Consider the following 20,166-nt stretch of genomic DNA (forward strand, 5'->3'; position numbering starts at 1 on the left):
CGTTAAAAGTGGGCAACTCTGCTGTCGTTGCGCAGGCACTGCAGCATGTAGTCGCTTGTGTGTTTTGGAGGGGGCTGTTTGAAGGCCTCTTGCCTCAGGATTATGGCCCATAGTAACTTTAAAGGAGAAGACAGACCGGCCGCACAGCATAAATCTGTCTGTAGAATCGTATTTTATGTTATTATGCGTTCGGTTAAATTGTATGTTATGTGAGGGCACCCAGATAGCTAATATTATTGTATTCGTGTATTCTGAGTGCCATTCACCTAATGATATGCACTCAGACTTGAGCTATCTGGGGATATGTTAAATGTCTGTGTTTGCTGTGGGGGTGTGCCATTGTGTGTTTAAATGGTGATGTCTGTCCTCTTGTCTCCACATGTGTATTGGTGATCTCCTTTTGTCCTGAGAGATAATTGGATTGCCTTCGGTTGTCTCTAGGGCAGAGAGGAGGAAACCATGATGCATTGTGGGGATGTGTTGTATCTGTTCTGTATTTGCAAAACTGTAATAAAAACCAGGATGGGTGTGCCAGCACATCAGAGCACTGCTTGACCCTCAACACAGAGCCTTGTCTCGTTATTGGGGGATTCCCTTTATGCTGTTAGAGACTGATTGCCAGGAGTGTAAGCCGATTGTATGCTTTTCCTGTTCGTCTGCCGGCAGCTATTTGCGAGGTTCCAGTTTGGAGTGCTATTTTGTATCCAGTTCGGGAGTTTGGTGTTCTGCAGTAGCTGTGTCTGTCTCTCAGAAAGGGGCATATCGCCTAAACGGATTTTAACCCCTTGTCTGCTGAAACGGTCCGTTACATCGCTCATGTGTGCCAGGCTGCCCAGAGGTAAGGACAAGCTGTCCTCTGTGGGAGGCGTATCGTCATCGTCCTGCGTTTCCCCCCAGCCACGCACCAGTGATGGGCCCGAGCTGCGTTGGGTGCCATCCCTGCTGTGACCATCCTCATCCTTCTCCACCTCCTCCTCGTCCTCCAGTAGTGGGCCCTGGCTGGCCACATTTGTACCTGGCCTCTGCTGTTGCAAAAAACCTCCCTCTGAGTCACTTTGAAGAGACTGGCCTGAAAGTGCTAAAAATGACCCCCTTTCTTCCTCCTCCTGGGCCACCTCCTCTTCCAAAACAGCGCAACAGGGCACACAGGTCTCGCATGGAGGCCCAGTCATTGGTGGTGAAGTGGTGCTGTTCCGCAGTGCGACTGACCCGTGCGTGCTACAGCTGCAACTCCACTATGGCCTGCTGCTGCTCGCACAGTCTGTCCAGCATGTGCAAGGTGGAGTTCCACCTGGTGGGCATGTCGCATATGAGGTGGTGAGCGGGAAGGCCGAAGTTACGCTGTAGCGCAAAACAGCTCTCCGCCTGGGGCCCAGCCGCCACTACATTTACCCAGTGTGCAGTTAGAGAGATATAGCGTCCCTGGCCGTGCTTACTGGTCCACGTATCTGTGGTTAGGTGGACCTTGCTACAGATGGCGTTGCGCAGTGCACACTTGATTTTATCGGATACTTGGTTGTGCAGGGAAGACACGGCTCTCTTGGAGAAGTAGTGCCGGCTGGGAACAACATACTGTGGGACAGCAAGCAACATGAGCTGTTTGAAGCTGTCTGTGTCCACCAGCCTAAATGACAGCATTTCATAGGCCAGTAGTTTAGAAATGCTGGCATTCAGGGCCAGGGATCGAGGGTGGCTAGGTGGGAATTTACGCTTTCTCTCAAATGTTTGTGAGATGGAGAGCTGAACGCTGCCGTGTGACATGGTTGAGATGCTTGGTGACGGAGGTGGTGGTGTTGGTGGTACATCCTCTGTTTGCTGGGCGGCAGGTGCCAACGTTCCTCCAGAGGGGGAGGAAGAGGCCGAGGCGGCAGCAGCAGAAGAGGCCGAGGCGGCAGCAGCAGAAGAGGTAGCAGAGGGAGCCTGAGTGACTTCCTTGTTTTTAAGATGTTTACTGGAGAGCACCCGACAGTTTAGGGAGGGTGATGAGGGACTTATGGTGGCCCCTTCATCCCTTCCCAGGTTATAAGCAGGCCCCTGCTCTTCCTTATGGCAGGTTTGGGCAATGCAGGGTTAATGGTGCTGGGAATGGAGTGTGAAGGGTTAAAGGAGGGTGGTATTGCCAAGAAGCAGGAAGGGGAGGTGGTGATGGCAAGGGTTATATATACGCCCCCTTCTGCCCCTGCCTCTTCCTCTGTTCGGAGAAGGCAAGCTGGTAGGTTTGCTAGCTGCCTGTCCCCCAAGAGTATGGCTGCAGGAGACGCTCAATTGCGGGATGCTCTCTTGGCGAGGTTTAGTGAGGAAGAGGAGGGTTGGCTGCGCTTGTTTCTGAGCGGCCTGAGCCCTCCTGCTTCCTCTTTCCCTCATGCGCCCGTGTTGACTGCTGCGGTGGTTGCACCGCAGGTGGCTGGTTCACCCCCCATTGCCCCGTTTGAGATTCCGGCCGGGCGGCGTTCCGGTCGTACTCATCGGCCTCCGGTGCCTCTGGGAAACTCGCCCCCCTCCTCCCTGGGTGCCGCTCTAGCTCCGGTTGTTCTGCGCAGGCGCGCAGCCTCTGCGCAGGCGCGCAGCCTCTGTGCGGCGGCCGGGGGTGGTTTCGCGCCGGCGGTAGGTAGCCCCGCCCCTTCCGCTTCCGCCTCCTGTGCCGCTCCAGTCCCAGTGTTTGGCGGTGTGGGGAGCAGCTGGGTTTGGCAACATGGGGTCTCATAATAGTGTCCAGGAGGACGGGGATCGCTCATTAACCCCTCCGGACTCTCAGCAGGCCCCTCTTCTCCCTCCTCCTCCTCCCCCTCCTGTTGTGCCTATGCAGGGGGATGGCTTGCTCCTTTTGTCTGGTGGTGTGGGGTCAGTTCCACAGGTGCCCGCACTTTCTGCCCCTGCCGCGGGGGTTATACCTGTGTTGGCCCCTTCCCAATTGCCCCTTTCCCACCCACTACCTCAGCCACTTGCGGTTCCTCCCCCTACTGTTCACTCACGCAGGTGCAGGGAGGTGTCAGTGTCCCCCTCCTCGTCGGTTGATGGCAGGGGCCGACGGGGCAGCCGTAGTCGTCGTTCGCGGCGCGGTTCCCGGTCTTCTAGGCACAGTAGGCGGTCCAGATCCTCTCGTTGGCGCTCCCCGTCGTCCTCAGATGGGTCATCGGGCGCCTCAGGGGAGTCTGTTCGGACACTGCGTTCCCGGCGGGACAGGCCGGTCCCGGTTGAGCTGTCCAGGGCCTCTAGCCTGGTGAATTTGGCAGTTCACAGGAATGACGTGCCTGTACCTGCGTTGGCCGCGCCGATACCTTCCCCTGCTGGTGAGTACCAATATGCTGGGGCGTGGGGGGCTGGTGGGTCCTCTGTGGGTTTGGAAGTGTTATTGAAGTCCTTATTGGACAAATTGCCGGCCTTGTTGCCCCCCGCACCACCGGTCGCGGTTGCGCCGGAGTTGGTCACGGCAGCGGCGGCTCCGGGGCCTGATTTGAGGAAGGCCTCGTCCGCATCTGATCGGGCCCCTCCGGTGCTGGGGGTGTGCATAAAGATTATTTTTTCTTCGGGGTTAGCCCTTTGGGTTCGCATTTAGAGGAGGCGGTACGGGAGAAGATTTGGTCCAACCAGTATGTGGACATTTGGTCTCTTGTATCGGTTGACCAGCACACGGTGGATAGGGAGAAACGTTTCTTGGATAAGCCTTATGATAGGAGGGTGAAGGTGTCCAAAACTATGAACAATTGGTTGCAGGCGTTTGCGGTTTTGGGTTGCGTTATGGGTCAGCGGCATCCTGAGCGCTGTGCGGAATTGTTCATATATTTAGACACTATCTATAGTGCGCATAAGGCTCACGGTGGTAGCGCATGGTGGAGGTATGATGAAGAGTTTAGGAGGCGTTTGGCGCTTCATCCGGAGCTGGGTTGGGGAGTGAAGGCCACGGATGTGTGGCTTCGCCTGATGGTGTCACAGCGCCCTCCTTCCTTTCCAGGGGCGGCCGCTGGTGCTGGGGCCTCAACAGCCCAGGGGCCAGTGGCCGTTAGACGACCGGGCGCGTGCTGGTTGTTCAATAAGGGTTTCTGAAAATATGCCGGTTTGTGTAAGTACAAGCATGAATGCTCGGCCTGTGGCGGCCCTCACGCAGCGGGTAGGTGTACCAGATCCCAGGTTAGGCCCGGTAGAACCCCCTCGGCCTTTGAGCCCAAGGACGCCAGTCAGCGTGGTAGAGATGGCGCCGTGGCTAAGCAGGTATCCCAATAAGGAGGCTGCTGTGACCCTGTTTGAGGGCTTTTCTGAAGGTTTTTTCTTTCCGTTTGTTCTTAGTCGGCTTCCGGTTTACGCTGATAACCTTAAGTCTGTAAGGGAACACCCGGGAGTCCCGGAGGCTAAGTTGCAGAAGGAGGTGTCGGCAGGTAGGATGGCTGGCCCCTTTTTGGCCCCGCCTTTTTCTAATTTGAGGGTTTCGCCATGGGGTGTGGTCCCTAAAAAGGAGGTAGGAAAATTTCGCCTCATACATCATCTGTCTCATCCCCGTGGTATGTCTGTAAATGATGCTATCCTTCCTGAGGAGGCTTCTGTTACATATGTATCTTTTGATAGGGCGGTGGCGTTGGTGCGTAAGGCGGGTCGGGGTGCCCTTATGGCGAAGTCAGATATTGAATCTGCGTTTAGGCTGCTGCCCATTCACCCTGACTGTTTTCATTTGCTGGGGGGTTGTTTCAAGGGCCTTTTTTATTACGACATGTGTCTACCTATGGGGTGCTCCATTTCGTGCCATTACTTCGAAATGTTCAGCTCTTTCTTGGAATGGGTTGTCCGGGTTGAGTCTGGGTTGTCGTCAGTGATTCACTATCTTGACGACTTCCTTTTTGTGGGTTCGCAGGAGGGTGACGGCTGTCGATTCTTGCTGTCCACGTTTTTGGAGTTAACGGCTCGCTTTGGAGTTCCTATTTCGGTCGAGAAGACGGAGGGCCCAGTTACTTGTCTTTCCTTTTTAGGGATCAAAATTGATTCGGTTGCTATGGTTTTTCGGCTCCCTGCGGACAAGTTGAGTACCTTGGCGGGGTTGATCGAGGGTTTTTTGGTGGTGCGGAAGGTTACCTTGTGGCAACTCCAGTCCCTTTTGGGTTTGCTTTGTTTTGCGTGTCGGGTTATGCCTATGGGTCGGGTTTTTTCGCGGCGCCTATCTTTGGCGACGCGTGGAGGCCGAGCCCCTCGCCATCGCATTCGGCTTACGAACTCGATGAAGGCGGACCTGAGGGTGTGGAGTTCCTTTTTGGGTGCCTACAATGGGCATACTTGCTTTATTGCAGATGTGGTTTCGAACTCGAAAGTGGCGTTGTGGTCTCATGCGGCTGGCTCTTGTGGCTTTGGTACGATACTGGGTACGGAGTGGTGTGCAGCCCCCTGGCCGGAGGATTGGCGTGCCTTGGGGCTTGTTTAGAATCTGACTCTGCTGGAGCTGTTCCCTATAGTGATGGCGGTAGAGATCTGGGGTGACCATTTAGCAAACCGGCATGTCTGTTTTTGGTCGGATAATTTAGGGACTGTTCAATGTATTAATTGTTTGTCGTCCTCGTCCCTCCCGGTGTTGGCGTTGCTGCGGCACTTGGTGCTCCGTTGTCTGGAGCGTAACATTTACTTCCGGGCCAGGCATGTTCCGGGGGTCGACAATCGGGTCGCTGATGCTCTTTCTCGCTTCAATTGTCAGGTGTTTCGGGAGCTTCTTCTGGAGGGCCAATCGGATGGGCTGGTATGCCCTCAGTTCCTGTGGCAGCTGGTAGCCAGCAGCTGATATCCCTCGTGAGTGCGTCGGTGTCGCCGGTGACGTGGCAGGCACATGGTAAGGCCTGGGCTGACTGGTTGGCTGTGAGTGGGGTAAGAAATGTGGCTGAGAGGGATGATGTTCGCCTGGAGGTGACTGTGGAGTGGATGTTAAGGATGAGGTCTATGGGGGTCTCAGCCCCTGTTGCGCCGCGGCGTTTGGCAGGGGTAGCGTTTTACTTTAAATTGTGTGGCTGGGCGGATGTGACGAAGGTTTTTGTGGTGAAGCAGGCTATGAAGGGATGGCAGAGGGAGTATGTGGTTAAGGATAGTAGACGGCCTATTTCTTTTACATTGCTTTGCAAGTTGGTTGAGTGTTGCGGGACTGTTTGCTCGTCAGCTTTCGAGGGTTCCATGGTGGCGGCTATTTTCTGTCTCGCCTTCTTTGCGGCTCTGAGGGTGGGTGAGCTGGTGGCTCCTTCGAGTGCTAGGCCTGGGGGTTTGTCGGAATCGGATGTGGTACTTGGTAACAATACTCTCAGAGTCCGTATTAAGAAGTCGAAGACCGACCAGTTGGGGAAAGGGGCGTGGCTGCCAATATTGCCGGTTGCGGGGTTAGCTTGCCCGGTTAGGCTGGTGGGGGAGTATATGGCGGTTCGGATGGGTGGTTTGAATGTTCTTGCGCATGCGGATGGATCTCCGTTTACGAAGTTCCAGTTTTATTCAGTTTTGCGCAGCTGCTTGAGGCAGTCGGGGGTGGAGCCTGGTGAGTTTGGCACTCATTCCTTTCGTATAGGTGCGGCTACGGAAGCGGCTAGGGCTGGCTTATCCGAATCTGAGGTGATGCGTATTGATAGGTGGCGATCTGCCTGCTTTGCGCGGTATATTCGTCCGGATTTGCTGGTCTGAGTTCTTCAGTTTGCTGATGTGATATGTAGTAAAAAAAAATGAAAGATACAAAAAAAAATATATATATAGAGTTTACGGCGTGCGAAGGTGGAGTATATGTTCATTGGGCAGGAGGCTACTGATCATGTTTGTGTTGATGTTTATGTCTGCATGGTGGATTTGTTTTTCATATTTATTTCTTCTAGGTACTGTTCGTCCGGTGGTGTGGCTGTTGGGCCATTCTTATATATTTTGGGCTGCGCAGCGGGTGGAACGATGGCCTGGAGGTCGGAGCCTTGGATTCAGGGAAGTAGAAGTTTTTGGGAAGGGGATACGGGGCCTTCAGTGGTCCCAGCTGTTGCCTGAGGTGGTTGAGCTGGGTCTCCGGTCGGTGGGGCCGGTAATACTGGTGATCCATGTGGGCGGAAACGATCTCTGTGCCCTATGGCTTACTGAGTTGATGGCGCTCATGCGTTCTGACCTTGAGAGGTTCCCGGCTTTCTTTAGAGAGTTGGTTATCGTGTGGTCGGAGGTGGTGCCCCGAGTAGTGTGGCATGGGGCTCGGGATGGTGAGGCACTGGAGAGGTGCCGGAGAACTTTGAATGCCCGTATCTCACGCTTTGTGCGCTCTCAGGGTGGTGTCACGGTTCGTCATCGGCAATTGGAAGGAGACAACAGGGCTTTGATGAGGCTGGATGGAGTACACCTGACGGAGATCGGTCTCGATATATTTTTGTCTGGCCTTCAAGATGGCATTGAGCAGGGCTTCTTTTTGCTGGGTGGTGGTCGGAGTCCTGTATAATCGGCCTCCTCCGTGGCGGCAATGTAGAGAACAGGAGCATGATGGGAGCTGATTTGGCGCACGTGCCCTCTGGTGTCTAGGGGTTGGCACACCGCACAGAAGGAGTGGTTGGAGGAGGAGTTTAAATGTGCCTGTATAATGTGAGCTGTGGCCGACAATCACCCAGTAAAAGAGAGTTTAAACAGTTGAGCGGTGTCCGTGTCCTTTTGTTTTAGGATAAATGGATTATGGGGGGCCTGAAGGTATGTCTTATCCTAACCCCCTTGTTTCCCTGAATACCAACAGTCTGGAGAGCACCCGACAGTTTAGGGAGGGTGATGAGGGACTGATGGTGGCCCCTTCATCCCTTCCCAGGTTATAAGCAGGCCCCTGCTCTTCCTTATGGCAGGTTTGGGCAATGCAGGGTTAATGGTGCTGGGAATGGAGTGTGAAGGGTTAAAGGAGGGTGGTATTGCCAAGAAGCAGGAAGGGGAGGTGGTGATGGCAAGGGTTATATATACGCCCCCTTCTGCCCCTGCCTCTTCCTTTGTTCGGAGAAGGCAAGCTGGCCCGCCCTCCCTCCCCTGTGATGGTTTTGGTTTGCCTTGTGTTTAGTTGGTCATGTTGTTTTTCTTTTTTCGAGGTTCCTGAGTTGGTGCGGAATTCGGAAGTCACAGCTGGTGACAATGTAGAGAACAGGAGCATGATGGGAGCTAATTTGGCGCACGTGCCCTCTGGTGTCCAGGGGTTGGCACACCGCACAGAAGGAGTGGTTGGAGGAGGAGTTTAAATGTACCTGTATACTGTGAGCTGTGGCCGACAATCACCCAGTAAAAGAGAGTTTAAACAGTTGAGCGGTGTCCGTGTCCTTTTCTTTTAGGATAAATGGATTATGGGGGCCTGAAGGTATGTCTTATCCTAACCCCCTTGTTTCCCTGAATACCAACAGTCTCCACTGCAGTTCATGCTTTGCATGCAGGTGCCTGGTCATGCAGGTTGTGCTAAGGTTCAGAACGTTAATGCCTCGCTTCAGGCTCTGATGGCACAGCGTGCAAACCACTCGGGTCTTGTCGTCAGCACATTGTTTGAAGAAGTGCCATGCCAGGGAACTCCTTGAAGCTGCCTTTGGGGTGCTCGGTCCCAGAGGGTGTTCTGCTTTTGCCCACTGCTCCCTCTTTTGCTACGCTGTTGGCTCGGTCTCACCACTGCCTCTTCCTACGAACTGTGAAAGTCAGTGGCACGATCTTCATTCCATGTGGGGTCTAGGACCTCATCGTCCCCTGCATCGTCTTCCACCCAGTCTTGATCCCTGACCTCCTGTTCAGTCTGCACACTGCAGAAAGACGCAGCAGTTGACACCTGTGTTTCATCATCATCAAGGACGTGCTGAGGTGGTATTCCTATGTCCTCATCATCAGGAAACATAAGTGGTTGTGCGTCAGTGCATTCTATGTCTTCCACCGCTGGGGAAGGGCTAGGTGGATGCCCTTGGGAAACCCTGCCAGCGGAGTCTTCAAACAGCATAAGAGACTGCTGCATAACTTGAGGCTCAGACAGTTTGCCTGGTATGCATGGGGGTGATGTGACAGACTGATGGGCTTGGTTTTCAGGCGCCATCTGTGCGCTTTCTGCAGAAGACTGGGTGGGAGATAATGTGAACGTGCTGGATCCACTGTCGGCCACCCAATTGACTAATGCCTGTACCTGCTCAGGCCTTACCATCCTTAGAACGGCATTGGGCCCCACCAAATATCGCTGTAAATTCTGGCGGCTACTGGGACCTGAGGTAGTTGGTACACTAGGACGTGTGGCTGTGGCAGAACGGCCACGTCCTCTCCGTCAAATTCAGGGCTTTTTTTTACAGACACCTAACACTATCTGGCTATCTATTTAGGTACCGTATTACACTAATAAAGGCACAGCAGTAACAACAGATTTAGCTGAATATAAATTTGAGGCCTAGTATTTAGGCGCTGGGTGACAGGTATACGTTTACGGACAGAATTAGACTTGGAATTGCACAGTAGTGTGTGTGTGAAGTTATTGAGAATGACCCTATCTGCACCTTGAATCTAATATACCCTTTTAGGGATAGATTTAAAGTAGGCCTGATACAGCAGAAACCACTAATTTAGAGAATTGCTAAATTGGGAATTGTATTTCAACCCAGAACAAAAACTGTGCTTTGACGGACACTAAATAACTTGCCCAGCCACAGCAATAACCACAGATTTAGATGAATATAAATTTGAGGCCTATTATTTAGGCGCTGGGTGACAGGTATACGTTTACAGAAAGAATTAGACTTGGAATTGCACAGTAGCGTGTGTGTGAAGTTATTGAGAATGACCCTATCTGCACCTTGAATCTAATATACCCTTTTAGGGATAGATTTAAAGTAGGCCTGATACGGCAGAAACCACTAATTTAGAGAATTGCTAAATTGGGAATTGTATTTCAACCCAGAACAAAAAATGTGCTTTGACGGACACTAAATAACTTGCCCAGCCACAGCAATAACCACAGATTTAGATGAATATAAATTTGAGGCCTATTATTTAGGCGCTGGGTGACAGGTATACGTTTACAGACAGAATTAGACTTGGAATTGCACAGTAGCGTGTGTGTGAAGTTATTGAGAATGACCCTATCTGCACCTTGAATCTAATATACCCTTTTAGGGATAGATTTAAAGTAGGCCTGATACAGCAGAAACCACTAATTTAGAGAATTGCTAAATTGGGAATTGTATTTTAACCCAGAACAAAAAATGTGCTTTGACGGACACTAAATAACTTGCCCAGCCACAGCAATAACCACAGATTTAGATGAATATAAATTTGAGGCCTATTATTTAGGCGCTGGGTGACAGGTATACGTTTACAGACAGAATTAGACTTGGAATTGCACAGTAGCGTGTGTGAAGTTATTGAGAATGACCCTATCTGCACCTAGAATCTAATATACCCTTTTAGGGATAGATTTAGAGTAGGCCTGATACAGCAGAAACCACTAATTTAGAGAATTGCGAAATTGGGAATTGTATTTCTACCCAGAACAAAAAATGTGCTTTGCCAGACAGCAGACAGTATTACAATTGGCTGGCCACAGCTGAAACACCAGATTTAGGGTACTGCTTTTTTGGCAATTGTATTTCACCCCTCAATAAAATAGCAAGCACAGCCAAGCCCCTGATGTAGGATATAGCCAAAAAATAACCACACTATTGATTGTTAAATGCACTTGGTGACAGCTTGCCCCATATGTAGGATATAGCCAAAAAATAACCACACCATTGATGGTTAAATGCACTTGGTGACAGCTTGCCCCTGATGTAGGATATAGCCAAAAAATAACCACACTATTGATGGTTAAATGTACTTGGTGGCAGCTTGTGCTGGCGCACCACAAGACACAAAATGGCCGCCGATCACCCCAGAAAAAAGTGAATGAAAAACGCTCTGGGCAGCCTAAAAACAGTGAGCAATTGAATAGCAGCAGTTCAATGATCCACAGCTGTAGATCGATCACTGACTTAAGTCTTTTGGAGGAGTTAATAACTGCCTAATCTCACCCTAACAGTCGCAGCTGCAACCTCTCCCTACACTGATCAGAACAGAGTGACGTGCGGCGCTACGTGACTCCAGCTTAAATAGAGGCTGGGTCACATGCTGCACTGGCCAATCACAGCCATGCCAATAGTAGGCATGGCTGTGACGGCCTCTTGGGGCAAGTAGTATGACGATTGTTGATTGGCTGCTTTGCAGCCTTTCAAAAAGCGCCAAGAAAACGCTGAACGCCGAACCCGAACCCGGACTTTTACTAAAATGTTCGGGTTCGGGTCCGTGTCACGGACACCCAAAAATTCGGTACGAACCCGAACTATACAGTTCGGGTTCGCTCATCCCTACCTGTCACACCAGATTCAAGATCCCCTGGAGTACTGAGCAGCTAAGCTTGAAGTGTGACCTCAACTGGCCGAGTTTTCCCTGGACAAGCTTTTCTGCCCAGCCAGTAGTGTCATAGTTACCCCAAAGAGAACTCCTTTATAAAGAATAATCAGGCATGGATCAGCCAGAATTTCCACACACCAGTTCCTGATGCATTAGACTAGATAATTCTGGCAGTAATGTTCTGACTGCCGTGTACTGCCACACCATAGCATCGTGAAAAATCGCCTGTTACGTCTGACCACGTGCTTCAGCCACTATTCTGATGCTGCCAGCCACCCGATGCCACACACCTGCTATCTATGCTGCCATCTTCTCCTACTGCCACCATCTTTTGCTGTTATTGCCACTGCTGTTGTCCCCCATCTCCCCACTCTGTGACTGAACCACTATGTTGATTGCTCATTCTGTTGCCATCCTCACCACTCTGTGACTGAACCACTATGTTGATGGCTCATTCTGTTGCCATCCTCACCACTCTGTGACTGGGCCACTATGTTGACTCCTCATGCTGTTGCCACCCTCCCCACTCTGTGACGGGGCCCTAGTATCCTTGTTTGGCCTTGTTGACATCACAGTTTTGTACTCTTCTTCTGATCTATCAGAAGAATTGAAAAATGGAAAACACAACGGATCCTGTCTTTGGAGCAACTCACAAGTGATGCGTGAGAATCACCAATCATCTGCACAGCCCCATTGAAGTGAATGGGTCCAGATTCAGTGCGGGTGCAATGCGTTCACCTCATGCATTGCACCCACACGGAATTCTCGCCCATGTGAAAGGGGCCTGAGAGTGATGCCTGTAACCTGCCTGATGCACAGTAACTGTTTCACTACCAGAAAAGATTAGCTATGCATATTTCTGCGATACACAGTGATGTACACCAAGATACACTCTCCCAGCAGGCTGGAATTAAGCAAATTTTTGGGAAAAATTCGGGGAAGCATCCAAATCGATTTTTTGAAAACTTTGCTCTATTATAATAGATTGTGAATGGCCCCAACAGCAGATCACTCTCTCCACTCCTCCAATAGTGGATGTTGTTGTTTTTCCAAGATAGCAATACCACAATGAAGTGGAGAGAAATTCAATTATTAATGGAGTTGGTCTCACTCACCCTTCTCCGAGAAAGCGCTGCTGGGGTGAAGACCTTGTACCTGCACACTAAATATTTGTAATGCGTCAGAGCACTTGTTTCTTATAGTGGTAAACATGCTTTGTTGTTTGCGCTTGCGCGCTATGTCTATGCAGGCTGGCTTGGCCTTCCTAGTGCCACAAATTGTTTTAAGTGTTATTGAAACAAAATCAATCACTGGATATTTGATATATATACTACTTACAAAAAGTTAGGAATATTTGGCTTTGGTTGAAATTTATGGAAAACATAAAAAGTTGACGCTACATTGATATTACATGTATATCATGAAAGTAGGGCATTTAAGTAGAACCATGCAATGGTGATATCCTCATCTCAAACAACTTATTGAAAAAAAGCCAACAACAGTGGTGGGTATACCCCCCCCCCAAAAAAAATTCAATGTCTCAATAACTTGTCATGTGGCCTTGAGCATCAATTACAGCTTGACAACAACATCTCATGATGTTCACAAGTCGACCTATTGTCTGCTGAGGCATGGCTTTGAATTGTTCTTGAAGGTCGGCCCTCAGGTCATGAGAGTTCTGGGGTACAGAGTTATGAGCCTCTACATGGCGACTCAGCTGATCCCGTAGGTTTTCAATGGCATTCAGGTCTGGAGAAAGTGCAAGCTACTCCATTTGAGGTACCCCAGTCTCCAGCTGTCACGGTCTCTCCCATGACAGGGGTGAGAAGATCTAAGAGACTGGCTGCACGTGATGTGATCTGACAGCATCTTTGGTTTCACTTGTTTCTGTGTTGTTGCTGGTTATGACCACACCTCTTGTCTCAGGTGTAGCTTAAGTGGTAATTTCCACTCCTCTTTTTAGTCTGGTCTCACCCATCATACTATGCAGTTGATAGCTTTTTCTGGTTGTGAACGTTCTGGTGTTTGGTACTCCTCTGAGTTCCTGCTCGTCCACTTTCTTCGGAGTTAAGTGTCCTTTTCCCTATTTCTTGTTTGTTGTATTCCCCTGTCTTTTTGGTATTGGGCCTGAGGGAGCCTCCTGTTCCTTCAACTGGGAAAGAAACAGGTCGTCTTTTGTCCTGACACTATTTCCAGGGCCACTTAGGGTCAGATTCCTGGTTCCTGCGTATGAGCTTTCCTACCTTCGAGGTCTGTTCATACTGATAGTAGTCAGGACTCAGGGTAGGGATTCACTAGGTGGTGACATTTCCCCTCTCCCTAGTATCCAAGATTGGTACCTCTTGTCTTCCCCCCTGTGTTCATGTGGAGTTTACTACCCAGACTGCACCATGACACCAGCAGCCGTTCCCTAATGATGCAACCTCGATGACAACAGTGGCTAATGCATACAGAAGTGCTCTCCTTGACGTCTCCAACATCATTGGCGGCCATCATTTCTGCTCAGCATGAATCGACTTTCATCAGTAAACAGCACATAATATGACGTACAGTACTGTATTCCTGGAAAAGCTGCTTAACTAACAAAAAAACATTTTCTTTATGATAGGATATTACTGGGGATCCAGCCATTGAAGAGCTTGGAGAAACTATTAATCAACTTCCAGATGTGGTAAGGATGATACACAGACATATAATACTTATTGTATTGTTATTGTAATACTTCTCTATTTTTAGTTAAATATGTTGTCTCCCTTCAGCAAACAAGATTTATCAAGTAGACAAAGTTAATATAAGGCACTTACTAATGTATTGTAATTATCCATATTGTCTCCATTGCTGGTTTAATGCATTTTTCCATCACATTTATACACTGCTCGTTTCTAGGGGTTACAACCACCCTGCAATCCAGAAAAAACAATGCTCTCTCTGGTGTCCGGGACTGTGGGAGCGCACATAGACATGCATGCGCAACAGCTCCCCTTCACTGTCACTTCATATCCCTGCTACACGGTGGTCATAACCACTGGAAAGAAGCAGTGTATAATGCAATGGAAAAATGCAACAAGCCAGCAAAGGAGACAATATGGACAAGCACAATATATTAGTAAGTGGCTTATATTCATTCACTTTCTCTACATCATAAATGTCATTTTCTGAAGTGAAACAACCCCTTTAACACAGGTTACTTCAATTTCCTTCAGCTGTTGATGCTACAGCATATGCTAAAGAATAATATCACTACTTTTCTAGTCCAGAGATATCATCATTAAATGGAATCTGTCACCCCAATTTTGGACTATATTATCTGTAGTAATACATGAGTAGAACTGCAGATAAGAAGTCCAGATCACAAATTTTTACTTTTCTTCTGCCCCCAGTTCCTCCTGTGTCAGTACTCAAAGCTGCACTGATATACACAGTCTGGACTGTTGTTCTGTTGTAACATAGTGGAGAGGAGTCAGGACTCATGTGCACACGCATGGCAGCCCTGATAGTGTATTTCAACGCAGCTCTGAGTGCTGACTTCAGGGAAATGGGGGGCAGTAGAAAAACAAAAAATAGTTATCTGGACTCCATATCTGCATTACTACTCATGTAATATTGTAGACAATGGTCCAAAATCGGGGTGACAGACTCCCTTTAAATCATGTGTGTACTTGAAAATCCAGGTTCAGTAAACTCTTTGATTTAGATTATATTTAGTGTTGAGCGAACCCGAACTGCAAAGTTTGGGTCATAGCGAATTTTGCGATTTCGGGTACTTGGACCCGAACCCGAACTTTGCAGCAAAAGTTTGGGTTCGAGTTCGGTGTTTGGGTATTTAATAAAGCTTGTTGAAAGGCTGCAGGGCAGCCAATCAACAAGCTTTTAAGCTGTGGGCACTTAGAAGCCATCACAGCCATGCCTAGTAATGTCATGGCTGTGATTGGCCGGTGTGTCATGTGAGCCAGCCTCTATACAAGCTGGATCACGTGTAGCCCCGCCCATCATCTCTGAGTATTGCAGGGACAGGAAGCTGAAGTGAGGGAGAGTGTTAGGAATCTCATCTGGCTGTTAATTCTGTGGGTGACCTATAGGGATCTTGTGTGGGTACAATGCACTATCTTTGCCCCCCTGACACAGAAATATCATAATTAATCTGGCTGTTAATTCTGTGGGTAACCAGTAGCGATTTTTGGTGGGTGCAATCCACCATCTTTGTACCCCTGAAACAAAAATATAATATCATCAACCAAAAGGAATATATGGATACCCACTGAATCACATGAATTATACCAACGCAAGATGTTATGAAACCATACACAATTTTATTATAATCACAGTAATACACACGATTGACAAAACACAAAGTTAAAAACAAAAAGTAGCACGCGAAACGCGCGTCGGGGAGTGGACTGGTGGTGCCTGGATGGTTTGTGCTCTAAACTGTGGTCAGTATATACTGCAATATTGTTTTCACTGTCTTTTTTCTATATGTCACTAACTTCATATATAGCTTCATTTAGTTTTGATTATTTATACTGTATGATCATATGCCCTTTGTGTGCCACATTTGTGGCGCCAGTGGTACACACTGTTTTGGTGTATGTCTTTCTTTTTTCTCCATTTACCAATTCAGTGATTACATTACTGTTGGTAAAGATATTGATTTTTCTATTTATTTTTGTTGCTGATCGCACTTCTGCACTTGCACTTTACTTTTTGGCCCACCAATCATGCACCACCAGCCCCAGTGCTATTTTTTTATTGCGTTTTTAACCTTGTGTTTTGTCAATCGTGTGCATTACTGTGATTATAATAAAATTGTGTATGGTTTCATTACATCTTGCATTGGTATATTATTTCATGTGATTCAGTGGGTATCCATATATTCCTTTTGGTTGATAATGTTATTATATATGGATTTGTCATATTTACATGGGAATTAGTTTCGGTGTTACAAAAATATAATAGTCAATCTGTCTGTTTGTTCGGTGCGTGACATATACCCATTTTTTGGTGTGAGGTACACCTGCACTGCATACGTGACAGGGAAATTAATATGCGTTCTTGAGGGACCACCCGTTCCCTATCCAGAAGGTTACACCACTTCAGTCTTGAGGCATCCAAGATACAGACGTGGACAAAATTGTTGGTACCCTTTGGTCAATGAAAGAAAAAGTCACAATGGTCACAGAAATAACTTTAATCTGACAAAAGTAATAATAAATTAAAATTCTATAAATGTTAACCAATGAAAGTCAGACATTGTTTTTCAACCATGCTTCAACAGAATTATGTAAAAAAATAAACTCATGAAACAGGCATGGACAAAAATGATGGTACCCCTAACTTAATATTTTGTTGCGCAACCTTTTGAGGCAATCACTGCAATCAAACGCTTCCTGTAACTGTCAATGAGACATCTGCACCTCTCAGCAGGTATTTTGGCCCACTCCTCATGAGCAAACTGCTCCAGTTGTGTCCGGTTTGAAGGGTGCCTTTTCCAGACTGCATGTTTCAGCTCCTTCCAAAGATGCTCAATAGGATTGAGGTCAGGGCTCATAGAAGGCCACTTTAGAATAGTCCAATTTTTTCCTCTTAGCCATTCTTGGGTGTTTTTAGCGGTGTGTTTTGGGTCATTGTCCTGTTGCAAGACCCATGACCTGCGACTGAGACCAAGCTTTCTGACACTGGCTAGTACATTTCTCTCTAGAATTCCTTGATAGTCTTGAGATTTCATTGTACCCTGCACAGATTCAAGACACCCTGTGCCAGACGCAGCAAAGCAGCCCCAGAACATAACAGAGCCTCCTCCATGTTTCACAGTAGGGACAGTGTTCTTTTCTTGATATGCTTCATTTTTTCGTCTGTGAACATACAGCTGATGTGCCTTGGCAAAAACTTCGATTTTTGTCTCATCTGTCCACAGGACATTCTCCCAGAAGCTTTGTGGCTTGTCAACATGTAGTTTGGCATATTCCAGTCTTGCTTTTTTATGATTCGTTTTCAACAATGGTGTCCTCCTTGGTCGTCTCCCATGTAGTCCACTTTGGCTCAAACAACGACGGATGGTGCGATCTGACACTGATGTTCCTTGAGCATGAAGTTCACCTTGAATCTCTTTAGAAGTCTTTCTAGGCTCTTTTGTTACCATTCGGATTATCCGTCTCTTAGATTTGTCATCAATTTTCCTCCTGCGGCCACGTCCAGGGAGGTTGGCTACAGTCCCATGGATCTTAAACTTATGAATAATATGTGCAACTGTACTCACAGGAACATCTAGTTGCTTGGAGATGGTCTTATAGCCTTTACCTTTAACATGCTTGTCTATAATTTTCTTTCTGATCTCTTGAGACAGCTCTTTCCTTTGCTTCCTCTGGTCCATGTCGAGTGTGGTACACACCATATCACCAAACAACACAGTGATTACCTGGAGCCATATATATAGGCCCAATGGCTGATTACAAGGTTGTAGACACCTGTGATGCTAATTAGTGGACACACCTTGAATTAACATGTCCCTTTGGTCACATTATGTTCTGTGTTTTCTAGGGGTACCATCATTTTTGTCCATGCCTGTTTCATGAGTTTATTTTTTTACATAATTCTGTTGAAGCATGGTTGAAAAACAATGTCTGACTTTCATTGGTTAACATTTATAGAATTTTAATTTATTATTACTTTTGTCAGATTAAAGTTATTTCTGTGACCATTGTGACTTTTTCTTTCATTGACCAAAGGGTACCAACAATTTTGTCCACGTCTGTATATGACACAGGCAAATAAATCAGGTCCACTCTGCCAATACTCTAAGGCACCTGTGGGATATCAGAAAGTATGCATATAGGGAAGCACTGCTGGTCACCAGAAATTCCTTGTGTGATTGTACTCACAAGCGCAGCTTGACATATAGGCACATAGTATAACTCCACGGCTCTCCTTTTATCCACGTGTCTTCACCACCACTAAAACAAGGATCACTCTAATAGTGAAGCACCGCTAGCAAATCGCTGCATAAAAAGTGTTTAATATACACACAAACATGAGATAAAACAAAGGTCAAGGCTGTCTTTACAAATCTGCCCGACCCGGGTTTCGCTCCACGCTTCTTCACCATGATCTTACTCCCACATGTTTTATACTCCCCCACCTCCCCATATACATATCATAAAATAAATGCCACAAAATCCATAAAACACTTATAACCAGTTGAATTACATGTTGGTAACCAGTTGATATTACTGTAGGGGAAAGCTTGGGATCTAGTGATCACCAGTCAGTGTGGTTTACTAGTACAGAGACTGAGTCACACCACACAAAAACAAAAGTTTTAGATTTTAGAAAAACTTACTTTTCTAAAATTAGATTAGTGGTATATGAGTCCCTATCAGATTGAAACAGTTTCATTGGAGTCCAGGAGAAATGGGACTACTTAAAAGTGGCACTATTGAAGGCAACAGAAAATTGCATTAGGCTTGTCAGTAAAAGAAAAAAAGGAAGAGACCATTGTGGTACTCAGCAGAAGTGGCCAAAACCATTAAAAACAAAAAGATAGCATTTAGGAATTATAAAAAAAAAAAAAAACGAGGATGACAGGCAAATTTATAAGATTAGGCAGAGAGAGGCCAAACAAGTTATAAGAGCTTCTAAAGCACAGGCAGAAGAGAAATTAGCTCAGTCAGGGAAAAAAGGCGACAAGGCATTCTTCAGATACATAAATGAAAAAAGGAAACTAAAAGAAGGAATTACAAAATGAAATACAAAAGAAGAAAGGTATATGGAAGAAGATAAAGAACTAGCTTACTGCCTCAATGAATACTTCTGTTCAGTTTTTACAAAGGAAAATTAAGGAAAAGGACCTCAGTTAAGAAAGAAGACTAATTAATCTTTTGATGCATGCGTCTTTACAGAGGAAGAGGTTCTAAGTCAGCTGTCTAAAATTAATACAAATAAGTCACAGGGGCCTGATGGGATACACCCAAAGCTATAAAAAGAGCTCAGCGATGAACTAGCAAAACCATTAACAGATTTATTTAACCAATCACTGGCAACAGGAGTCGTCCCAGAAGATTGGAAATTAGCAAATGTTGTGCCCATTCACAAGAAAGGTAGTAGGGAGGAATCGGGCAACTATAGGCCAGTAAGCCTGACATCAACAGTGGGGAAATTAATGGAAAACATACTTAAGGAGAGGATTGTGGGACATCTAAAATCCCATGGATTGAAAGATGAAAAACAGCATGGGTTTACTTAAGGGAGATCATGTCAAACTAATCTTATTGATTTTTTTGATTAGGTGACTAAAATAATAGATGGAGGAGGTGCAGTAGACATCGCTTATCTAGACTTTAGTAAGGCTTTTGATACTGTCCCACATAGAAGGCTTATCAATAAATTGCAGTCTTTGGGCTTGGACTCCCATATTGTTGAATGGATTAGGCAGTGGCTGAGGGACAGACAACAGAGGGTTGTAGTCAATGGAGTATATTCAGACCATGGTCTTGTTACCAGTGGGGTACCTCGGGGATCTGTTCTGGGACCCATATTGTTTAATATCTTTATCAGCGAAATTGCAGAAGGCCTCGATGGTAAGGTGTGTCTTTTTGCTAATGACACAAAGATTTGTAACAGAATTGATGTTCCTGGAGGGATACACCAAATGGAAAAGGATTTAGGAAAACTAGAGGAATGGTCAAAAATCTGGCAACTAAAATTTAATGTTAATAAGTGCAAGATAATGCACCTGGGACGTAAAAACCCAAGAGCAGAATATAAAATCAGTGATACAGTCCTAACCTCAGTATCTGAGGAAAGGGATTTGGGGGTCATTATTTC

The 20,166-nt window shown here is 47.1% G+C and overlaps 1 protein-coding gene across 1 annotated transcript in view; it reads left to right on the forward strand.

Moving 5' to 3' along the window:
* LOC122923467 overlaps positions 1–20,166 on the forward strand; it is a gene marked incomplete at its 3' end in the record, with an annotated part of 213,657 nt that overhangs the window by 33,875 nt on the left and 159,616 nt on the right. The window contains exon 4 of the mRNA XM_044274276.1: positions 13,955–14,017. Within this exon, the coding sequence (XP_044130211.1) occupies positions 13,955–14,017 (63 nt within the window). The remainder of the gene's footprint in view (positions 1–13,954; positions 14,018–20,166) is intronic.

The sequence above is a fragment of the Bufo gargarizans genome, unplaced genomic scaffold (genome assembly GCF_014858855.1).
Source record: "Bufo gargarizans isolate SCDJY-AF-19 unplaced genomic scaffold, ASM1485885v1 original_scaffold_1621_pilon, whole genome shotgun sequence".
In the NCBI taxonomy this organism is placed as follows: domain Eukaryota; kingdom Metazoa; phylum Chordata; class Amphibia; order Anura; family Bufonidae; genus Bufo; species Bufo gargarizans.